This window comes from Halichoeres trimaculatus, unplaced genomic scaffold (genome assembly GCF_033239565.1).
Source record: "Halichoeres trimaculatus isolate MK-OKI-2021-1 unplaced genomic scaffold, fHalTri1.1 fHalTri1_scaffold_11, whole genome shotgun sequence".
Taxonomy (NCBI): Eukaryota; Metazoa; Chordata; class Actinopteri; order Labriformes; family Labridae; genus Halichoeres; species Halichoeres trimaculatus.
The window spans coordinates 10,414,800-10,437,204 of NW_027437189.1; the positions used below are offsets into that span (position 1 = coordinate 10,414,800).

At 42.4% G+C, this 22,405-nt stretch overlaps 1 protein-coding gene across 11 annotated transcripts in view; it reads left to right on the forward strand.

The window, feature by feature from the left end:
• The window catches only part of LOC141798866 (membrane-associated guanylate kinase, WW and PDZ domain-containing protein 1-like), a 104,989-nt gene that overhangs the window by 71,000 nt on the left and 11,584 nt on the right, over positions 1-22,405 (forward strand). For 9 of the 11 annotated variants that reach the window (XM_074680770.1, XM_074680759.1, XM_074680760.1 and 6 more), the window contains 8 exons: positions 891-948; positions 1,066-1,181; positions 2,164-2,286; positions 2,735-2,920; positions 4,746-5,360; positions 14,394-14,428; positions 18,557-18,812; positions 22,014-22,105. In XM_074680770.1, the coding sequence (XP_074536871.1) occupies positions 891-948; positions 1,066-1,181; positions 2,164-2,286; positions 2,735-2,920; positions 4,746-5,360; positions 14,394-14,428; positions 18,557-18,812; positions 22,014-22,105 (1,481 nt within the window). The remainder of the gene's footprint in view (positions 1-890; positions 949-1,065; positions 1,182-2,163; positions 2,287-2,734; positions 2,921-4,745; positions 5,361-14,393; positions 14,429-18,556; positions 18,813-22,013; positions 22,106-22,405) is intronic. The other 2 variants (XM_074680761.1, XM_074680766.1) reach the window with 1 other exon arrangement.

Below are 22,405 nucleotides of genomic sequence, written 5' to 3' on the forward strand. Positions count from 1 at the left end.
GGCTGCCGGGCTTCAGACAGTCTGTGATTATTGATTGTGAAATCCAGTCTCGTATAAAAGAGTTTACTGGACCTGGGAGAAGCCCACAGTAACACAAGGAGGTAATGTCTTTGTTTGAAAGCGGATGCTCTGAGGAGGAGTTAGGAGGGATTGTGTGCGCCTGTCCCCATGAGGTGTGGTGGGGTGTGTTCAGAGTGATCACAGATTTTAACTCTTGAGTTTTTTTTTTGAAGTTTTGAGTGTTTTTGACCTTTTCAGATGAAGCCATGAAAGTGATGTTTGTTTTTACAAGTCGCAGTGAGCACGAGAGCGATCCAGGCCATAACTCACTTTATTATGACTCTGAAAAGCTCATGTGTCAGCCATGTTTGCTGGATTACTAAATTGTCATAAAACACACCCCTCATTGGCACAGCTAGTTCTATCAGACGAGAGCCAATTATGGGTTGAAACATTATTCTTTTACAACCGTAATAAAACGGAAGGTTTAAAAAGTTGTTTTTTTAAATTGCTGTGAGTCATTGGCAGCTGGAAACTGCTTCTTGAACTCAAGACTTTTTAGAAAGATAATGCAAATGTTGCAAATAAATGCTAACTGTTACAAATTAGTAGTTGAGAATGATCATTTTTTGGTGTTAGGTTCTTTTTTAGAATTGAAAAGATTAAGCTATCTGCAAAAAGTAATGCCATAAAAACAGCAAAGTCACTAGCGTGCTAGTGAAAATAACAAAAAGGATACCACTGGGTATGAAAACTACTGAAAAAAGCTGTAAAACATGTAATGCTACCCTTGATCTGATGCCGTGTCCAAAGACAATAGTTTATATCTTGTAATCAAGGTGTAAGTAGTGTCACTCTTTCATTAATGTTGTCTGATCTCTGTGTTTCAGAGCTGCCCCCAGGATGGGAAAGGATAGAAGACCCAGTGTACGGGGTTTATTATGTAGAGTAAGTAAACTACACTTCAACTCACAAGGCAAAACAGACACAAATAAATATCTGCTGTGTTTATGAGTGCATTATAAACTATAATCTACAGTAATCTCTGTTTTCTCGCTGCCTCAGTCACATAAACAGGAAGACCCAGTATGAAAATCCCGTGTTGGAGGCGCGGCGTCGGAAAATCCTGGAGCAGCAGCAGCAGCAGCCGCAGCCTCCAGAAGGTGAGCGGTATATTCGAGGTTCGTTTCCTGCCCTGGCACGGCACCATTTCTTTCTTTCTTCATGTGTGTGTGTGAGTGTCGTGTCCTTCTAGTTCGTCCAGTGCTCTCCGGGGTTTGGGCCAGACAGCTACGGGTCCCTTTATAGATCAACTGGAACCGTTTTGTCCAAACATGACACAGAAAGTCATCGTGTCATTCACATAGGGACTACCTTTGGCCCAAGCCCCGGTGTTGTCTTTGGTGTTAAGATTTTAATTTATGTGACTTTAAATCATAACAGCTGTATATCATTCGTGTTTGATCATTTAAGTTGATTTTATCATTAAAACTCTACAAAGTGATGTTAGGTTGGAGGATGGCAGGAAAAGAAGCTGTGATCAGGGGAAAGGTAGGGGCCTGCTGGTGCTCTGAAAACATCAGGAGGTTAGTTATTTCGGTGCAGCGTGCCGATTCTGTGGAAAGGCTGTGACAAAGAGCTAGTTCAGGAAATAAAGGTATTATTCAATCATTAGTGCCATTTGCGTCACACATAGATGTGTTATAGTTAGAGTCAGCGTGACTAATACTTTTCCATGAAAACAAGCCTTTGATGTCCCCTGAGAGTAATCGATGATAAACGGCTCAGCACGTTGTTTTCTTGGTATCATTGAAAGCTCCACAGTGTCTACTGAAACACATTTTTCTTAAATTGTCATTTTGCATTTTCAGGGTAATGCCTTCAGAAACCCTGCATGGCTTGCAAAATTATAAAATCTAAAACCATTATACATTACCGTTAATATTGCCCAGATTAGATGTTTTCTTCATAGTAAGCTCTTAGTTGTCTTAATTCAGCCAGGAGATCTAAATCAAGAATGAAAAGTCGGTGCTTTATGTGTCTTCTTGTGTGTTCCTGTCCCGTGTTTGTAATGTGTGCAAGTGTTCAAAATACACTTTTGTGTTGGTTTCACATTGGTTAATGTGTGTTTGTGTGTGTTTGTGTGTGATTCTGTCTGTGCAGAGTGGATAGAGGAGCACTCCTCAGCAGCCGCACCGTTAGCAAACTACGCACCAAACCACCTGGAGACCTACAGGGACCCCCAGGTCCCCCCAACTCTACCTCCTGGCCCTGCAGGACCCAAACGTAAATCCTCTTGCTTATTAGATACTGTTTATACTTTGTTTATACATTGATACTGCTTGTCTTTTCTACCATGTGCTCATGGCATCTGTACAAAGGTGCATTATGTAGTTCTGAAGAAAACAGAATTGTCTTTATTCCTCATTTGTTTCTCCTTGACTGTCTCTTGTGCAACTGCTTATTGAACCACAAACTGTTTGAAGACTCTTCGACTTGGAAGTGACAAACCTAATGCCTAAATGCATCAAACTTTTCAAACAGTCCATGAATCAGACTTCTCAGAACTCCTTTTTATCTATCAGTGCTTCAGTTTTCATTGAGTCCTTTGCAGTCAGCTTGAAGGTTTTATCAGTGCAGATACTTAAATATGACCCTGACTGGTAAATGTGAAAACACATGTTGAAAGGAAAAAGCATGTTTAGAAAAAGTTTGTTTCCTTCATACTCTACAGGAGGGAAGCCTTTCTTCACTAGAAACCCAGCAGAGCTGAAAGGAACCTTCATCAATACAAAGCTGAAGAAGAGTCGTCGCGGCTTCGGCTTCACAGTGGTTGGAGGTGACGAGCCGGACGAGTTCCTGCAGATTAAAAGTCTGGTGCTAGATGGGCCTGCAGCTGTGGATGGAAAGATGGAGACAGGTGCAGTACAACGCCACAGTCCACAGGGGGCACTGTTTTCTTTCAACAACACACACAATATTGTCCCAGCACTACAGCTACATCCATCCATTTTCTCTGCTTCTCCTCCATGAATCCAGATACAGTTTCCACTCTCGTGCACTTACAGAGTTCGATGTGCACTCCAGCAAAGGGCTCATGCTCAGACTCAGGGTTGTTACACAGTAAAAGTGCTTAAGGGCTCCGCAGTGGATGTTTTTTGAGCCCTTTGTGCAAACTTTCTGGAAGTCTGCATCTGTGCTGACCTTGCCTAGGGAAATAACCTACATTGGAATGTGCAGTTGCATTAGAAATGTCAGAGTAAGAAAATCTACCAACGAATATTAACTAGATTCAATTCAGCAAAATGCTGCCAAACGTAGCTGTCTGTGTGTTTTAATATAATTGTGTTGTTTAGCTCATCAACAGGAATCAGCTGTTCTTACACTACATACAGTAAAATATTGCTGTGCACGGAAACCTCAAAGAAACATAATTCTGGTGAAAATCTTCATCAAGCATTTGAAGCCCTCACAGTATCTGTACTCATTTAAGGAGGAAATTTTACACATCACAGGTCTTGGGGAGCCCCTCTGCATATGATAAAAGAAGTTTCATAAAGCCTTTTGTGACTCTGGAGGGAGCTCACAAAGTTTGAAAAATCGCCTCTAGTCAAGTCATTCAAGGGCAGGACGCTAACGCAGGAGGAGGAGAGTCAGAAACATAGACTGTATAATTAATGGACGTAGTTTCTCCGACATCACCCGTCTGTTTCTGAAACAGATTTTTGATGCAAATCAGCAATCACAGCCATATTGAAAGTGGCTGGGGCTTTGAGTAAAATTGTGGGCGTTCACAATCTTAATATCCTCTGAACCACCAAGTTAGAAACAAATTCACCCCTGTACAGTGTGTGCCGATAGTGAAATTAGCGATTCAGACAGGAGATGTTTTTGAACCAGAAAAAAAGGGTTAATTTCTGCTGTGAAAACAGCTTTTTTGGGGGACTTGTTGTGTATGTGACTTCTGGTACCTCTGGAGCCAGCCTCAAGCGGACACTTGAGAAACGGCAGATTTTAACACTTCCGCATTGTCTCATATTCTTAGACCAAGGTGGGGGTTAAGGACACCTTAGTACATATTTCTCCTTTTTTCATGGCTAGAAATGTTATAATATATGAGCTTTTACCAGCATAAAATCCTAAAAGACAAACTGTAGTGTTATGGATGATAGTACACTTTGACAAGATAGAAGATTGTTTGAAATAAAAGGCAACATCTCTGGTTCTGCATCATTGATTTTAATCCCGTTTTAAATGTCCAACCATTAGTCTGATAGTATTATTGGTGCTCAGTGCTTAACGCTGGGAAAAGCTCTTTTAAAATCAATGAGGGTCGAAAGTTTAGGGTTTAGGGAGGACACTTGAAATGGGCCATGCAGTTTGGGTTTACACGGAGCTGAGTACACATCCCAGAATGCAATAGGAGTGAGGCATCATCCAGACATGGTGCAATGTTTACCTTATTTGATTGAAAAATAGTTTTTAAGTTTAAATTTGTAATCAAGGATATGATTTATAAATAGATATCTGTCTGGCAGGTAGCTCAGCTTCAGCCTTTACTCCACCTCTTTGCCTGTGTCTAGATTAGCTTGAGGCTAGCTGGAGTCACAGTTTCCAACATGGAAGGCTTCAGATCCCCTCCTCAAAAACTAATTGTTGACATTACTCAGACAGCGTCCATGTTTTCTACTCTTTGTTTTCTCTGGGAGTCCATGTCACTAACAGTGTTCTTGTCTTTGTTGCAGGTGACGTGATTGTGAGTGTGAACGACACCATAGTGCTAGGCTACACCCACGCTCAGGTGGTGAAGATCTTCCAATCCATCCCCATTGGGTCCATGGTGGACTTGGCTTTGTGCCGAGGCTACCCGCTTCCCTTTGACCCAGATGACCCCAACACAAGCCTGGTGACCTCAGTGGCCATCTTGGACAAGGAGCCTATCATCGTCAACGGACAGGAGACATTTGACTCGCCTTCCAACCAGGCTGGACCCGTTAACGGCATGAGGGAGCCGAGGCCGCACAGCCCCTCTGCTGAGGTGGCGTCCAACGGCTCACACGGCTACACCACCACCGATGTGGTCACCCTCGCCTCATCCATAGCCACCCAACCTGAGCTCATCACCATACACATGGAGAAGGGCGACAAGGGATTCGGCTTTACCATTGCCGACAGCTTGACGGGAGGAGGGCAGAGGGTGAAGCAGATAGTAGACTATCCCCGCTGCCGCGGATTAAAGGAAGGGGATATTCTCATGGAGGTCAACAAGAGAAACGTCCAGAGTATGAGCCACAATCAGGTGGTGGACCTGCTCAGCAAATGTCCCAGAGGCAGCGAGGTCACCATGCTGGTTCAAAGAGGTATGTAAAACATCTCTAAGCATCACACTGATAGAAAATTGTTTTTGAGCACACAGAAAGAATGCACCGTTGTCTTCTGCAGAGACAACAACATGAGCACTTGGCGTGAAAAAGGGTGACATGATGAGAAAGCAGGAGAGAAAAGTGAGGAAGAGAGTGGGTGGCTGGATGGGAAGGAGCGAGGAGAGGCTGAGTTAGCGTGGCAGCCGATGAGCAGATGAGTGTAGGATGGAGTAGGAGTGGAGATGGATGAATGAGAGACGGATGGAGAAGAGGCACATAGGGTCAGGGACTTGTGTATGCTGTGAATTATGATGCGGGTGAATTTTGCCAGTCTTTGTGTCTGCTGTCATGTTGTGATAAGTGGGAATTTAATAGGTCTGGATATCTTTTATTATGAAAAGCATCATTAAAAGACCTAGTAATACTAAGAATAAGAGAATCACATCACTGATTTAATAGTAAAATAATTGAACTGTTTATATGGACCAAACTGGCTTGCTGATGTAATCAAAAGCTATAAAGAAATAGTTGTTTTTAAAGGTGGATGCTACCTTCCCTGGATTTTCTGCTATAATTTGCTGTTCAATTTCCAATAGCCCGAACATTTCACCAGAAATGGCCCAAGGATAAACATTTCCCTCATTAAAATGTCAAAACACAACATTTTGTTTGCCATAGTGTGATATATCCACGAACAGACTGACTGACACTGAGCGTCCTTATTGCTGTTAAATTGCCGACCAGGCCGTCTGACCCTTGTCTCTATCGGTGGCAGGTTGGGATGTGCGCCCCACATCAATTATGCCCTCTAATGAGCCGACCCTGTGCACCACTGCTGGAGTAACGCTGCAGTGTTGTGATAAATGTCAACATCTTTATGGGCCTGTGAGTGTGTCTAAAGAGGGAGAATTATAAGGATGCTGCGTTTCTGCTACCAGAGCACAGAGGGAGAGGTACCGAGAGGCAGAGACAGACAGGGGGAATGAGAAGAAGCAGCAGTCACCAGGGCAGGAAGGGCAGCTGTACATCATCATTGTTAGCTCTGACACCAGCCTGCTATTACTGTGAGCTCAGGTTAGCTGAGGTGATGAGGGTCAAAAGCTAAACACTCAGACAGACAGGAGAGTGATGAATTAAGCTTCTGTCTTAATGGTTAAAAGGACAAATTGAAGCAACAGGAAAAATGGTGTGAATGATCTGATGACTTTCTTTGGGATGAAAAAGTTTAAACAAGCTGGGGTAGAACAGGGAGCAGGTTGACCCAACTCCTTTGTTGTTCTTGAGGCTTTTTGCCTTAACTGGATACAACAGCTGAACAGAGACAGGAACTGTGACCAGAGTTTAAGAGTACAGCCTCTGTATCTCAGGCACACTTCATCTGCTCAGCCAAACAGATGTTTTTAATGCTCATCTATCAGATCAGGATTGTTGCATGCTCACTAAGGCCCCGATTACACGACAACATTTCATCTGAAAATGCTGAAAAAACGCAGTGAAAAAAATCAGTGTTTACACGGAAACGGAGGGACTGAAAACGCTGTAGAAAGCATTCCAGGCCTGCAGGTGGTGCTATAACTGTCTTGTCCAGAAGCAGCTTTTGGTAGATCTCCACCAAAGTGGAGTTGAGCCGATCATCTGGTGTATTGAGAAATACTAAGTGCAAAAGTGGAGCAACAGATGCACATTTTGTATGAAGACAGTCAGCAGATTCAGCAGATTCAGCAGCACAAGCACAACACGGTAGTTCCCGACGATCGTAAAAACAATACTGTTGACCTGTTGGATGCGCTTGAGCGAAGCGGAGTCTGACATCATCGTTTCCACTGAAAACCAACTTTAAGACCTTTCCTGACCTTTTAAGACCCAAAATAAAGAAAATGAAAACCATTTTAGCCAACCATTTTTTGCATTTTCCTCACCATCATGTGAGCAACCTTATTTGCAAAAAATACAATGAAAATCATAAAAAACAGTCTGAAAGCAAAATCTTAAGTCAGAGACCTGTCATGGGTAAAGTCAAAATTTTCACGACATTTTGTAACTTCTAGCTACTAAATTAGGCGCATTTCCGCCAAGCAGACCGGTTCGGTTCGTCTCGGTACGGCGCGCTTTTTGCGGGACAGATCCCTAAAAACCGAGACGAGCCGGCCCACTTTTTTGGGACCCTTTGTATGGGTGCCAGACTGAACCGATCCGCTGTCGGAAGGTGGAGCAACACACTGCAGACCGTTGATTGGTCAAAAGAATCGTCACTTACCCCAACAGCGGCTGCATTTCTCCTGGTGGCACACAGTCTTCTCTGAAACGAAGCTTGATTGCACTTTATCAAAGAGCTACATGCCAGTCACAGAGAGGACGAAATGCTGCATGTCTTCCATCGTTGCTCTTTGTTTACTGTGTCGCGTTTTTCTTTGTTGGATTTAATCATGGGGTAAGCTGCTACGGCTTCGCGCTATTGTTTAACAGCTGCGGCTTCCGGTATCCGGCTTAAACGCCGCCCACCACGAGAGGGCCCAGTTTGCTGTGGAAACGCAAACGGGATCAGGCTTAACTGTACCAAACCGTCCCAAACCGTACTGAACCAACCCGAACTGCTTGGTGGAAACGCAGCTTTTAAGTCTTCTGAAGGATCTGCAGGAACCCTGTAGATCTGTGTTTCTAAACTGTTGGGTTGTGACCTAAAAGGTGGTCACAGGCTTTGGCCTGGGCAAAAAAAGAGTTCTGTGTAAAATTCATGTGCTTTTATTTTGAAGGGGATATTTTTTAGTGGCGTGCTGTCTGTGGGGATTATGCCCTGTAATGATAAGTGACAGTGTTCATTTCACAATATAGACAAAAGGGTTTTTTTTTGTTGTTGTTGGTTTCTATGGGATAAAGTGTGGCTAATACGACAGCAACTACAGTATATATGGATTTTTCTGAATTGATAACAAAATAAAGCGTCATTTAACAACAAAACACCCTTCCCTCAAAGATAACTCTGCCGGGTATTTTTCTATGATGACTTCAAGACCTGAGCCCACCACAAAAGTGTCTCATTTCTACAAGCTCAAAGCAAGAACAGGCACTCTGTGTACCTTACAAGGTGGCACATCATTTAAACGGAGCCAGCCTTTTATTTAATAAATTTGACAACCTGAATTTTTTCCCCCTGATTTGGATTGCGGCTTATCATTGTGTGGTGATGGTGGGTCCTGAAGCCAGACCAGCGCTTGGAACATGAGAAAACACTGATTTGATTAAAAGGGCCAATATACTGAGTTAATACCATTTATAAGATCATGTTACGGTGTTCCAAAGGTTAATAATAGTCAGGACAAAAGTTTTATTTGTCTGTCTTCTGTCTGCAACCAAGCAGGAACAACGAGAACTCCTTAAAGAGCAGGGGTTTTGAATCACTAGCATTGACTCTGCCTTTGTAAGAGTCACTTATGTTGTACAAAGTCGTGTCTTCTGTTTTTGTTCTGAATTAATCAAATGAGATGTGCCAAATGACCAAGTCAAGACCCATCGGATTCTGGGTTAGGTGGTTTCTAACAATCCCAAGTCGTAAAATCTTAAGTCCTCTACACTGATGATCTTGAGGTTGACTCTTTTGAGCCCTGATGACTAAAAACAATAAAAGTAAACCCAGATAAAACCTGAAACTTCACATCTTAGTCACGTACAAATGAAGTGGGGGTAAAGCTGATGTGGACAAAGCTGCAGTTTATAAAATAAAAGAGTGACGCAGATGGATGACGCATGCTGTTTACATTTTTAAAAGCTTTCTGAACTTACAGCCCCAAACATTCACAGCATGCACTAGGGTTGGGTACCTTTCACATTTGAAATGATATGGTACCAATGCCTGGTGCCTGGTAATCAGTACAGGTACTCAACGGTACCAATTTTCAGTACTTTTTTGGCTGTATGTGGTAAAAAAAAATTCAATTTGTTCAATAATGCATCATATTTTTTTCAATTCACTATATTTCTTCTTCAATATATAACCTTGCAATGCTGTGTTTGTGTCCAGTATGGAAAAATGCCTACTCTTCCACTCCCTCACAGTCACAAGGATGCATTTAGGTACCTAAACATGGTTCATTTTGATCTCACATGAATTGGTACCCGATACTTTTGTGTACCTTTTAAAGTACCTAATTCGGTACCAATCTCTAGCATGCACTGATATTGTAAAGTTTGTTTTTATTAGACCCACAGTGTAAAGAAGCCTAAAGTGAATGAGCATACAATAATAATATTAAAATGTTTCATTAGGCTAGGACTCAGTGACGTTTCCAGCCTCGGTTGGTAGACTTTGCCTTTTTACAGATTAATATCATTGTAAACTGAGTCTTTGGGATTTGGACTGTTGCTCAAACAAAACAAGCAAATTAAGGCCATCACTTTCATTCCTGAGAAACTGTGGTTGGCCTTTGTCTCTATTTACTCAACATCTTACTCAGTGACTCCAAAATGTGCATCACAGATTAGTCAAACATTGAAAATAGTCATTAGTTACACCAGCTCTCGGTAATAGCCGCTCTTTGTACTTGAGATGGGAGCTTGTCTTTCTGTCTGTGAACGATGCTGTGACCTTTCAAGTGATCGCTAGCTGCTCGCACAATCATTCACAAACAACAATTACAGGCGCTAAGAGGAGCACGGCAGGGGAGATAAGGAAGGAGAGAAGAGGACTGCGAATAGGAGGAACAGGGATCATGGTTTTGAGAAAGTGGAGGTGGCAGATTAGTGCAGGGAGTGTGATATTTGCTGAACAGCAAGTTAAAGTTCAGCCAGGCAAGCGTGCATGAGAGGATTGGTTCAGAGAAGTATAAGAAGAAGAAGAGGAGGAGGAGGAAGGAGGAAGAAGGTGGGCTTCAGCCAGAGGAGGAGAAGAATCCTTAATCTGCTCATCTGTGACTCATCAATCTGTGCTGTCTGACTCAGAGTCAGCAGGCTGTTTTTTTAGGGGGGCACAAAGAGCAAGGTCAAACAAACAACAGGGATTATTTTCTCTTAAACATGTTTTTCTGTGTTTCTCACAGTGGCTTCAAACTGCTGCTGGTTTTTGTTGTTGCAAATTCTGAAAAGATCTGTGCAGCATGTGTGAAATACTAATACAGCACATGAATTCCCTACAGTTATAATTGAGTTGTCTGTGTATTAGATGTGCACAACAAAGCGAGAGAAACAGCTTTTGTTGCACCCCGGTCTCTGACTTTTAAGCTCTGGAGTTCAGGAGCTTCATGTGTTTTTTGTCACAGAGCTTTTTCATGATGCTGTAGTGCATTTTGCTTTAACTTTAATTCTTCCAGCAGCAGTAAATGATATCAGTGCACTCAAAATGAACAAAGTGGTTGTCTTACAAAGGTTATGTGATATTTGTGCAATGCAAAAACACAAGCAGGACTTTGTACGAACAGTTCTGCTGCAGCTTTTTAAAACGTGGAGGTGATGTTTTTCGTATTTTTGTATCAAAATTCAGAAATTCTGTAAGAGCTATGACTCAAAATGTTCCAAATATTCCAACATTTTTCATGCTCTGCCTTTTTTCAGCCATCATCTTGACAAATGTGCAGTGGCCTGAAAAGTGTAAAGCGAGTGTGATGTGCAGTATCCATTTTTATCATCATGTGATTCTGCAACGCCCTCACACTTTCTGCACTTTCATGTGAAAAAAATCTATCTGTTCAAAAATATATTTTCTTACCTAAAGCTTCTTACTCCTTTGGATGTTTTTTTGCCTTTAAATTTTAAAAACAACATCTGGTATTTTATTTTCACACTCAGGACCCCCCTCCCTCACCTCCTGTTAAGGAGGCCAGGCCAGCCATGACTGCTCCATCTTGTCTTCCCATCGTTGTTGCCATGACAATTGTGCACACGATCCTGTCCCCTGAGAGACAGAGAGAAAAAGAGAGACGATGAAAAGACAGAGAGAGAAAAAGAGGGAGGGGGGGTATGAAGTGTAGAGGAAATTAATGTAGAGGAATGAAATATGACAGAAAACAGACGACAACATGGATCGAGACGATGTAATCTGGATAAAAAGAGATGAACCCTCCTGAATATGGGACGATATGATAAGTAGAACAAGGACAAATGTTTTGCAGATTCGGCTTAACAAAAGGGAGCATTACTCATGTTGTGTGCGTGCACAGTGAATATAGAAGAGCTGGAGGAAGGACTGCTCTGTGGCTGTGTGTGGGCTCTGCATAGACCCACCAAGGCCACAGCTTCGGTAGCAAACACGTGGCCACTCATCGAGCTGAAGATTCACTTTGAAAAGCTCTTTTTTTTATTCCACTGTTGCTCCAAGATGAAAAAAAATGACCCCAACACTTTCACTCACGCACACATTTGTAACCACGACACATTGCATAAACACGCATTGTTCTACTTTAACTTCTGCTCTATCGATGACTTAAACTGCTTTTTTGCATGTGTGGCCTTGGAGAATTAATCCCTCTTTTATACGCTTTTAAAGTATGCGACAGATTGTGAGGTCTTTTGAGGGTTAACAAAGATATACCAGGGTGTAATCCACTGTTTTCACACCAAAACAAACACATTATATGAGCTGGTGAGCATGAGCTCCCTGCCTTCATATTTCTCTCATTAGCATGTTTCTTTTCTGATCCTGCTCCTTTTTTAAAGTCGTACTTGTCTGTCTTCTGTAAAAGAAGCAAAAAAGAAGCATTCTCCTCTTCAAAACTTGAGTATAGTTAGGTCACCAAAAAAGTGATGGAGCTCGCTTTCACATCAAATTTGTTTACTTCCTGTCTAATTTAAATGATAATAGACTCAGCCTGTTTTGGTTATAATAATATCATCCCTTTAAAGCCACTGTTGGAGCCTCTGTTATCAATTCAGAGTCTTTTAAATGGCGCAGCCTTCTTAAGCAGAGCTTTACACTCATTCAGCAGAGTAAAGAATATCAGGATTACTGCTGCGCTGCATAATGCTCATGTGTGTCTGCATAAATGCACGCACAGCTTCCTGCATACCTTCCTGGGCTCATATATATAAATATACTTCTGTACTTAGCATGCATGAATTTGTAGGTGCCACGACAATGTTGCGTGTGTGCAGGAACATGCTATTCCCATATTTCCTGCACCAAGCTCCTGCTGCTCATAAATGTTACATCCAGAACAGATTCGATCAACTCTGAATCACACGTATACATCACAATCACAGAGCCGGGGTACGTTCAGCAGTTTCTGAAGATGGCTTCGTGCATGAAGATGCATTCACAGCAAAGCGCGGCATGTAAATCAGCTGGGGTCCGGCTGACAGGGTGGATTCAAGCGAAGCTCAGGTCAAACAGTGGCGCTTACTTCCATCATTATTCCCCTTCAGCTCTTACCCAAAGTTACCAACCATATGGTCATGGTTAAATTTAATTTCTATATGTTAAATTCTAATTATGCCGACCTTGAAGGGAGTTTGAAGATTTTCAGAGGGTGTTTTAAAGTGGAAGGTTTAAATTGACCCTGACACTGAGTGTAATTCAGAACTCCAACACATATCATTAACACCCGACTCTGTTGTCTTTTCGTGGTCACACATAACTGCACACACGCTCCAACACTCGTCAGCCTGGGTGTTCTGATTGGACCCTATAATCTCAAGGAGGAAGCAAGAGAGAGAAAGAGGGAGGGAAAAAAGGGAGGATAAATTATGAATCATGTAGAGAGAGGGGCTTTGCAGCAACAGAGAGTTTTAACATTTAATGATTTTTTGCCAATGCAGCAGAAAGAGGCTAAGATGGATGCTTGCATGTTGTTACATGTCTCTTCTTTATACTTCCTGCAGCCTTTTTTCTCCCTCTGCATGCTTGGACTCAGATGTTGCAGGAAAGAACGCGGCTCGGTTGAAAGACGCTTTAATGACTCAAAGGTGCAGCGTTGTGTAAATGTGCTTGTGTTTCACATTTCACAAACTATCCCACTGCTGCTGCTGTAACTGTACACAGATGATCACCAAGGCAACAGCAACTCTTTGTCCCAATCTTCCCTTGTGCCGTTGGTGTATTCACTTATCTATTTTTGTCTCTGTGCTGTAGTAAGTGGCAGAAAAAGATGCTTCAGGAAAGAGTTGTCTTGATCGGGAGTTGGATGATGCACATGTTGATGCCTCTGAGGGTGAAGGAATCTACATGATGAGTGAATTAGTTGTTGGGTTGTGATGTGAGAAGAAAGCTGTAGAGTGGGACTGTAGATTATTCCCTACACTGGTATGCTGTGAATCCTCTCCCCTGACGACTGGCTCCAAGTATTAATATTTCATTAGCACAAATGAGATTGATCTTCTGTGTGACTCTCTACAGTGTGTTAACTGGTATAGAAGAGAGAGATGGAGAGGGAGATCAAGTCATGGTACTGGAAAGACGAAGAAGAGAAGGAGGAGGAGGAGGAGGAGGAGGAGGAGGAGGAGGAGGAGGGAGAAAGAATAAGGGAGAGGATGAGCTTCTTGGAGCGAAGAGGAGTGGAAACAGCTCTTAGTTCCTCACAAGACGTGCAAAGAGAGGCAAGAGCTCAGGATTTTCTGTTTGATATGATGCTCCAGCTACTCAGCTCCTTCTCAGTGGATAATAGTTGAGATTCTGCTGGAGGAAGCCAGGAGGAGGGGAAGCTCGGTGTGTGTGTGTGTGTGTGTGTGTAGGGGGGGATGCTTGTTGGGACCTGTAGCTCCGACCAGCAGTCCGGTGCTTCTGCAGCAGCATCCTGTCTAATGCAGATAGATCAGCTGCTCCTCTTCTAATAGCACGGGTGAGAGCGCTGAGGGGGAGGAGATCAGTTGGATTAGCGCGCAGCCTAGCGCAGTGTGTTGCTCACAGAGAGAGAAAGCAACAGAGAGGAGGAGGAGGAGGAGAGGGAGGAAGGAGGAGGAGAGAGAACCGGGCCAGTTTGAGCTGTGCTCTGCAGCAGGAACCAGAGTCCACCCGTCCGTCCTGGGGAGTATTTTTAACCGAGGGGACGAGGGGAGAGCACAGCAGGTCATTAATGCTCTCTCTGTCTCTCTGCCGATGTTTTGCAGGCGTGGTGCCAGCCAAGAGGAGTCCAAAGCTGGTGGTGAGTACCTTCAGCTTATTTTGTGTGTGTGTGTGTGGGTGTGGGTGTGTGTGCATGTTAAACTGAGTGAGTGGAGAGAAGGAGTGCTATTTAAAGAACAAAAGACATGAAGATGTGATATCTAACTCTTGCTCCGCATCCAGAGCTGCTGTCATCCTCACTCCTCAGTTCTTTCCTCCATCTGTCACTTTGACTTTTGCTTCTTTTCTTCTATTGTTTCATTCCTATGTGTTGTCATTTTCCCTTGTTTTACTGCTTCTGCCTTGCTCTCCACCCTGCCATGCTGCCATCCTGTGACTGATTAAGCAAAGCGGTGTAACAGTGACCAGCTGTCAGGAGGGGGCAGACAGGCTCAGCTGAGGGAAGATGGGAGAGAGGCAAAGAAAGGAGGGGAAAAAAGGATGTGGATGAAAGGAGGAGGAATACCAGCGTGGAGATAGTTTGTCCCACTACAGTGAATCACTCGGATCGCCCGCGGACACAGAGGAGGCACTGAGGCTAACAGACAGGGCGAAGAGGGCAATGACGACACAGTGAGCTAGATACAAAGCAGCGGCAGAGAGTTGGGGAAGCTGGAGCAGCGATTGCAACAGATTGCAATGTGACAGCTACTTGTGACGGATAGGAGAGGACGGGGAGAAAAGCAGAAAGAGCAATTCTGTGAGAGGTTTTCTTAAGGGACGGTTCTGTTATTCAGGAGTTTAAAGAGCAAACGCCTCCTCATTTTTACAACTCATCTCAAGCTGATAAAAAAAATCAATACATGCTCAGGAGAGACATCGGTGCAGCTTTAAATTACTGTCACCCTAATTCACCTCTGGAGAGCCTCCCAGTTTTAGCAGAAGGACAATTCCTGTGGACAGGCTCAACAAGGTCATTGAAGAGTTCAGTACTCAGGAACAACCGTCATCCCTGCCCCTGTTTAAAACCCTCCTCTCATCTGCACGAATTTAAGAATCAGGATTATTTTGCCATCAGTGAAAGCTTTGGGTGTGTTACCATCAGGTCACATGGCATGGCAATGGAGGAGGGGCGGGCACCATAAGGGGGTCGATTTGTACCAATAGTGGCACTGCCCGAGTGTCACTTTGGATTAGCTTTCCAGCTAGGAAAAGCCGGTTTTTCCCCTTCTCTGTGTGATGTCAGTGAAATGTCACGCTGCATGCGACTTCATGTCAGCACAGAACAACCATTTTGCCTCTAGTTTAGAGTCCAAATAAATGCTCACAGTGAACACCCATATGCAAAAGAGGCTGTGCTGTCTCAACCCATTAGGCAAGTCTGCGCTGATCAAATGAGAAGTCAATTTTGCATGGCTGTTGTCCTCATTAAGAAGCATTACTGGAATATTTGACTCTTCATCTCGTACAGTGTGATGAATGAGACACTGGGAGACTGCTTGGTGACTCCTTCACCAGCTCATGTGCTGGTTTATTATTCATACCAGAGGGAGGGGAGAAAGAAAATATGGAGTCGTCATTTGGGCGTCAGTAATTGTATTTTCTCAGTGAGGCTCATTTTTCATGAGGCTGATAATTCTTTTGTTACATTTATTTGCAAAAAATAACAGGAACAATGCTCTGGTTGAAGAATGGTAACATTTAGAGGAATGGAGGGAGAATGCAAAAAGCATATGGTGCCTTGAAGCACCGTAACATCTAAATGTTTTGTTTATAACAGAAAGGTGATCAAGCTTTGAGCTTATTGGGTGGAGATGTATTCTGCCAACGTGAACATGACACGATCCAGGAAGTACAGTTTTGATAGCCAATAGTGCAAAAACAAACAAAAATAAGGTGCTATTACAGATTTTAAAGAATTAACTTAAAGCCACTTACCTTATCTGTTACTGAGACAGCCATGAGTTTAAGGTTTAATTTACAAAGTAATCCACTGAAGTTTGAAGGGTTTTAATTTACCAGCTTACCATGTTTGTTTATTGTTCTAATTATTACAGCAATTCAGCCTGGTTTAATTTTCTAACCCATCACTTGGTAAGCTTACCGAGTGATGGGGAAGCTTTAACGGTTAGGAATAAAGGACTCTCAGTAAGGCAGAGATAGACTGATATGGATATTTTGGGGCCGATACCGATACTGATTATTAGTAGGCAAGGAGGCCAATAACCGAAATTGAAGTCAATATTCATTTGCAGTCAAAGTGAAAATATTGGCGTAAAAAAAATTGAACAATACAAACTCCAACACTTAACTGCAATCAAATGCCTTCAAGCTTATGTTTATTAAACAGCTCCCATGCTTAGCACCATGTATTATAAAGTTAAATGAAAACTTACTGTAATGTAGTTGAATTAATTTTCTGTTTGGCTTTACATGACTTATTTTAAACAAACATCTAGGGTTTCCGCAGTATAGACAGGGAGTAATTCTGTGCAGAGAAGCATCAGAGCTGAAACAACATAGTTTTGAATGGGTTTCATATTGGCCGATATGCCTCAAAATGCCAAATATCGGCTCTGATAATTGGCCCGGCAGATAATCGGTCTATCCCTACAGTAAAGACTTTGTGTACTTATCGTCTAACCTTTGACTCTGGAGGCGACTGTGGCATTGGTGTGAGAAACATCTACACAGATCAGGGTATTAGCTGCACTTGCACGCATATACCTCTTTATGGGGGAAAGATGTGGCCAGATGGTGTAACTAGTAAATGTCAAATGGTGTAACCCACATTTCTTATATTTAAAAAGTTGCTATGAATCTGAGTTTGGCAGTCTACTACACTGTAAAAATGAAAGTTAAAATGATACTAACCAATTGACCCAAAAATAGAGAAACATTGGTGTCTAGAGCTTACTGACTTGCTCAGTACAAAAAAAGCCATATTATCAAGTTTAGATATAAAGTATTTTAAATATACTTTAAGATCTTTTATAACAAATGACTAATTTTATCAGTACACTTATATAACTTATAGGAAGAAGAAGTATTTAATAGATGTGCACCGATCGATTGGTGCCGATTTCCTTATTTTTGGGGGATTGGGGATCGTTGATCAGGGATCGGTGATTGGCCCATCCTTACATATGAAACTGATCTTATATACCTCTGGGAAGGTATGACAGCTGGACATTGTCGCTTTTTGCTCTGAGACCTAATGCTCAGGACATTTAGGATTGGAACATTAAAGGCATATGCTGTCATTTATAAAAGAGAAAAAAAAAAAAAAAAAAATCGGTATTGGCCTAAATCAGTATCGGCAGGTCAGGGCAATCTGTGATCGGCCAGAAAATTGCGATTGGTGCACCCCTTGTTTTTTTATTACTTGTCCTGTGTATGTGGTTACACCATTTGACAATTTAACGGAACTGATTATTTAAATGTCATATAAAATAGTGACACCAACAGAAATACAAACTATACATTCAAACAAACATCTTATCCGTTGTTTAAAAAGGTTTAAAGCACATTTTTAATTTGGACATTATACCAACCCAAAACCAAAAGCTAAATTGATGTTACATGACTGACATTGTGCCTTGATTTTCTTGATTGTATTGGCCCAGCTTGCATCACACACAGCCAAAGTTGGCCCGAGCAGGGTCTGATTTGAATATTCAAAACTTCGTTGCATTGTAACCGTGATGTAGCACAGACAATGACTTTGAGCAGGGTTTGGTTAACTGTGTAGCAACAAATATTCTTGTTGGTGCCAAAATACACAACTCATGTGTCAACTAAAAGACCAGCCGTGATCCGTGTACAAGTTTCCATTCATACAACAATCTGCAATAAACAAAGAATTATAGGATTCACAAAAGGCAATAACTTCCTTCATTAAAATTCCCACACATTTCTATCTGTCTTTGTCTTGCAACCATGGAAACCATGTCATTTCTCCTCACACTCCAGCAGATGTTTTTCACTTCGACATGTTCTACTGCAACGTCTAAAAAGATGACCTTGAAGCTTTTTTCTGCTTTGTCCTCCATCAACACTTTTCTCACATCTCTTTCCCCCTATACCGTGCACTTCTGACTCACTTATCACACTCACTTTCTCTCCTCTATCTGTCCTCTACCTCCCTCTCCTGCTCTTTCTATCCACCCCCATCTTTTAAACACACACCTCTTCTTACAAACCTCTTTTCTTCTTCTCGTCCACCCAGCACCAGTTAGAGAGGAAAGACAGCCAGAGCAGCTCCCAGCACAGTGTGTGCAGCCATCGCAGCACCCACACCGATTCTCCCAGCCACCCACCCTCTGTCATGCCCAGCGAGGCCGTGGCTCCTACTCCTGCTGCCCCCACCCAGCCTCTGCCAGGCCTGCCCCCTCAGGACCCTGCAGATGGCACCCTCACCCTCGGGAAGAAGCCAGACCCCTTTAAGATCTGGGCGCAGTCCAGGAGCATGTATGAGAGCAGACGTGAGTAGAATTCATTTCTCACTTGTAAAAGGAATTTTAGCATTTTGCTGACTTTGGAGTTTAAAGGTTTATCCTCAAGGAATTTGAAAGACCCTTTGACCTTCTTTTCCGGTGAGTCTGGCATGAAAACATTTAGCAGGAAATGCTTTATAGCTTCAAAAATTAAAGGTAGAAAAAAAATCATTTTTTTGAACATCCTGCTGAAAGATGTGAGGCTTTTGAGTTACCTCATGTTGATTGACAGTTTCTTCCTGGAGGAGAGTTAGCTGACAAGACATCAATCTCTTTTGCCAAGAAGATGTGAAATAACAGTTTGAAAATGTTTCCAAGTGTAAAAAAAAACCCAGTAGGGATTTCACAGATGTTGTCCTTTTTTTGCCTGAGAGATGCCAGAAAGCAGCTCTTAACTAAATCAGGCTAGCTGTATCCAGTCTTCATGCTAACCACCTACCTACATTCTAAGCTAGTGCTAACGGCAGTCTAACACACAGTTTGATGATTTTAAATAAAGAGGGCCCAACAATAGAAGCCTGTGTGCTAAAGCTAGCATGTTGTTTTGTAGCTAGCTTACACACCTGCTTTAAAACAGTGAAAGAAAGAAAAACAATCTTGGTCTGAATGACTTTTTTTCCATGTGTTGATGGATTTTTAATCACTAATAATTTTTGAAGAAGTCAGGGATATGAACTTTGCTTAATTAAGGGCATGGCCGACTGATCTAACAAGTGGGGACACAGTAGCTGTTAGCAAGGAGGCTAAACCACCCTTCAACGTCATGACAGGTCAGCAGAAAGTTATAGTCTTTATTTAATATGAATAAAGTGTTTAATTTAAACCAATTTCTAATAAAATGTGATGGGGAAAACAGTACAGTATTTTGCTAGCCTGACCAAATTAGCTCTTTAGCTAACATACCCTATTGTTGTTGTCGGCCTTCGTCACAAAACTCTAAGCTTTCATTAATCTCTTCTTTGCTTCTCTGATACAGTTGTTGCAAATGAAAACCACAATAAATATACAAATTGACTCAGTTATTGACTTAAGAATGAAGAATCAAGTAGATTTGGGGGGATCTTACAGTCAGTGAATTAAGGGATGTGGTAACCTGATCCCTCTGCAGCACCTTATGTCATATCATTTATAACTACAAACTTCCTCAGAAACTTTCCTGACAAAAAAAAGTGATTGTTGCAAAGTTACAGACGATAAAAGGATGAGAAAAATTAGAAAGTTACTTGATCACAGAGCAGATCTTTGTTGATGCCTGTGTTTGCATCTTTAAAGGCCATTTTTTGTGTTTGCTAAACAACTGTGTGCTGAATGAGTCACATTTGATCATGACAAAAGGTGCCTCTGAGAGGGAAGCGTCCTTGAAAACACCAAAGGGCTTGCTGATGAGTAGTGTAGTGGTGGCAGTGTGTGTGTGTGTGTCGGTCCTCCACGCATTCTTCTAGCCTTTCTGTTGAATGAGAAGAACTAGCAGGTACTACAGGCAGAGAGCTTCATTAGTGTGAGCACTTTCTCGTTGCGTCAGTGAAGGGATAAGGCCGAATCATCTTAAAAACTGATCAAACGTTAATGATCAACAGTTAAACTGGCCTTTTTCTGTGTGGTTGTGAGAAAAACACGAGTATCCAAAATCAAAAACTGGAACAGTAGAAAGTACACAGCCCCCTGTGAGACTCCTCAGTATCATTTGCAGACATGGCCTGTTCTTGCATTATTCATAGGGAAACACTGTAAGGGTGTCAAACCTCTTATTTCCTGTTTCTAATAGAAGAGCCCAAGAGAGAGGGGGAAGAGAACTCCAAAATAACAGTCTCACTCACTTTTCTAGCTGAAAAACATCTTTCAGACCCCCTGTTTTTGAGCTGGAGCTGGTATTTGAAGGAAGAAAAGGTCTGTGTGTGTTGTGAAATACACTTATTGATGATGTAAAATAATTTTTTTGGTTATTTTCAAGGGAACATGTCAACAGCAGATCAGCTGTGTTGTGTTTCCAGCCAGACGTGGACGTGACGCGTGTTGCAGTGTTAGTTAATAATCACGGGCTGCCTGTAGAATCTAGGACTGCTGCCGATTAAATATTTAAGTGAGCCCAGAGAGGGCTGCGGCTGATTGGTATATCTGTTTGATAACCCCTGAAGGAGCTGCAGCCCCTTTTTGAGTCAGCAGTGGAGGAGGGAGAGCACAATGATACAAGAAAGAGAAGGAGACGAGGAATGAGAAAAAGGCCCAGATTTCTCAGTAATTTTCATTTGTATTCATGTGCCCACACACGTGCACACTCTTGAATCTGAAAGTACAGATACAATGCACACAATGAGTGCATCAGAGGAAGAAATATTTCAGTAGCAGAAGAGCTGTTTTGCAAGGTCAGCTTTATGAATTTAATTCAAACAGGTAACCTCTGGTTTGTTAACTTTGACTTGATGACCTCCGTATAAGACGCATGTCAACACAGGCTTAATTACAAGTCACGTTATTGCAGTTTCATTCACACTGATAAGAAACTGAAAAGTTGAGGCTAATCCCTTCTCCACCGTGCTCGCATGGCAGCTGTGTAGACAGCAGGCAGTGCATGAGGACGTGGTCTGTGCCTCCTGTGCGGACCAGCCCTGCGGGTTGAACAGACCAACACCAAATGGCCCATGTCCTCCTCCACAGCTTGGTGTGTCCAGAGCCAAATTAAGGAACTGGGTGGTTTTTTTTGAAGTAACCGGTGAAGTAACAGGTGAACCACACTGTGGCTACAAAAAAAGTGTGTAAGGGGAGCTCAGTTATAAATGGGGGCTAAAAATAGGTATCACTAAGGAGTTACTTTCCAGACCGCAGAAACGAGGGTCTGATGAGGTCACAGCATGAGATTTTACTTCCTACAAGCAAGAACAAGAAGCCAATCTGCTCAGAAAAACAAGACTGAGGTGAAGGAAGGTGTAGCTGTTGATTGTGCTCACTTTTATTGTGACACGTATAATAAAAAAAAGCATATTGATCTTTGATTACACAACTGGATGCAGGTTCTTGATAATGAGATGAAACAGGAGATGTAACTTGTTGATTGAAACAACAACGAGCATTTGAGCTTGTTATTATGGTGATTAACCCACAAAGATTCAAATCAGCTGTCGCTGCAGGTCTTTGGCAGATCTAAGGTTGATCTCCATGGAGTCCTCACACTGTGTCTCTTGTGTATTTCAGTCCCAGATTGCCAGGAGCAGGACATTTTCTTGTGGAGGAAGGATACAGGCTTTGGTTTCCGTATCCTTGGAGGAAATGAGCCCGGGGAGCCTGTAAGTATTTATCCATCTTTAACTTCCATCAACAGTTTGTCACAGCAGAGCATGTAATCAAAAGGTGTGCTCATATGATCATACTTACCATCTACTCTGGTTTAAAATCTCTGGATGTTTTCTTATTAAGCTTTTCACTTCTCCAAGGGTTTTTCTGTTCCATTAGTTCTTCCGCGTCTGCTTTTCTCTTAAGTTTGTCTTTGAACCAGAGAAGCAGAAAGTCCTAAGACATCACTCTGATTCTAACTGGAGCTGTTGCTCTCTAGAGGATCATATAGACAGCTTGTTAAGGGAAGCAAA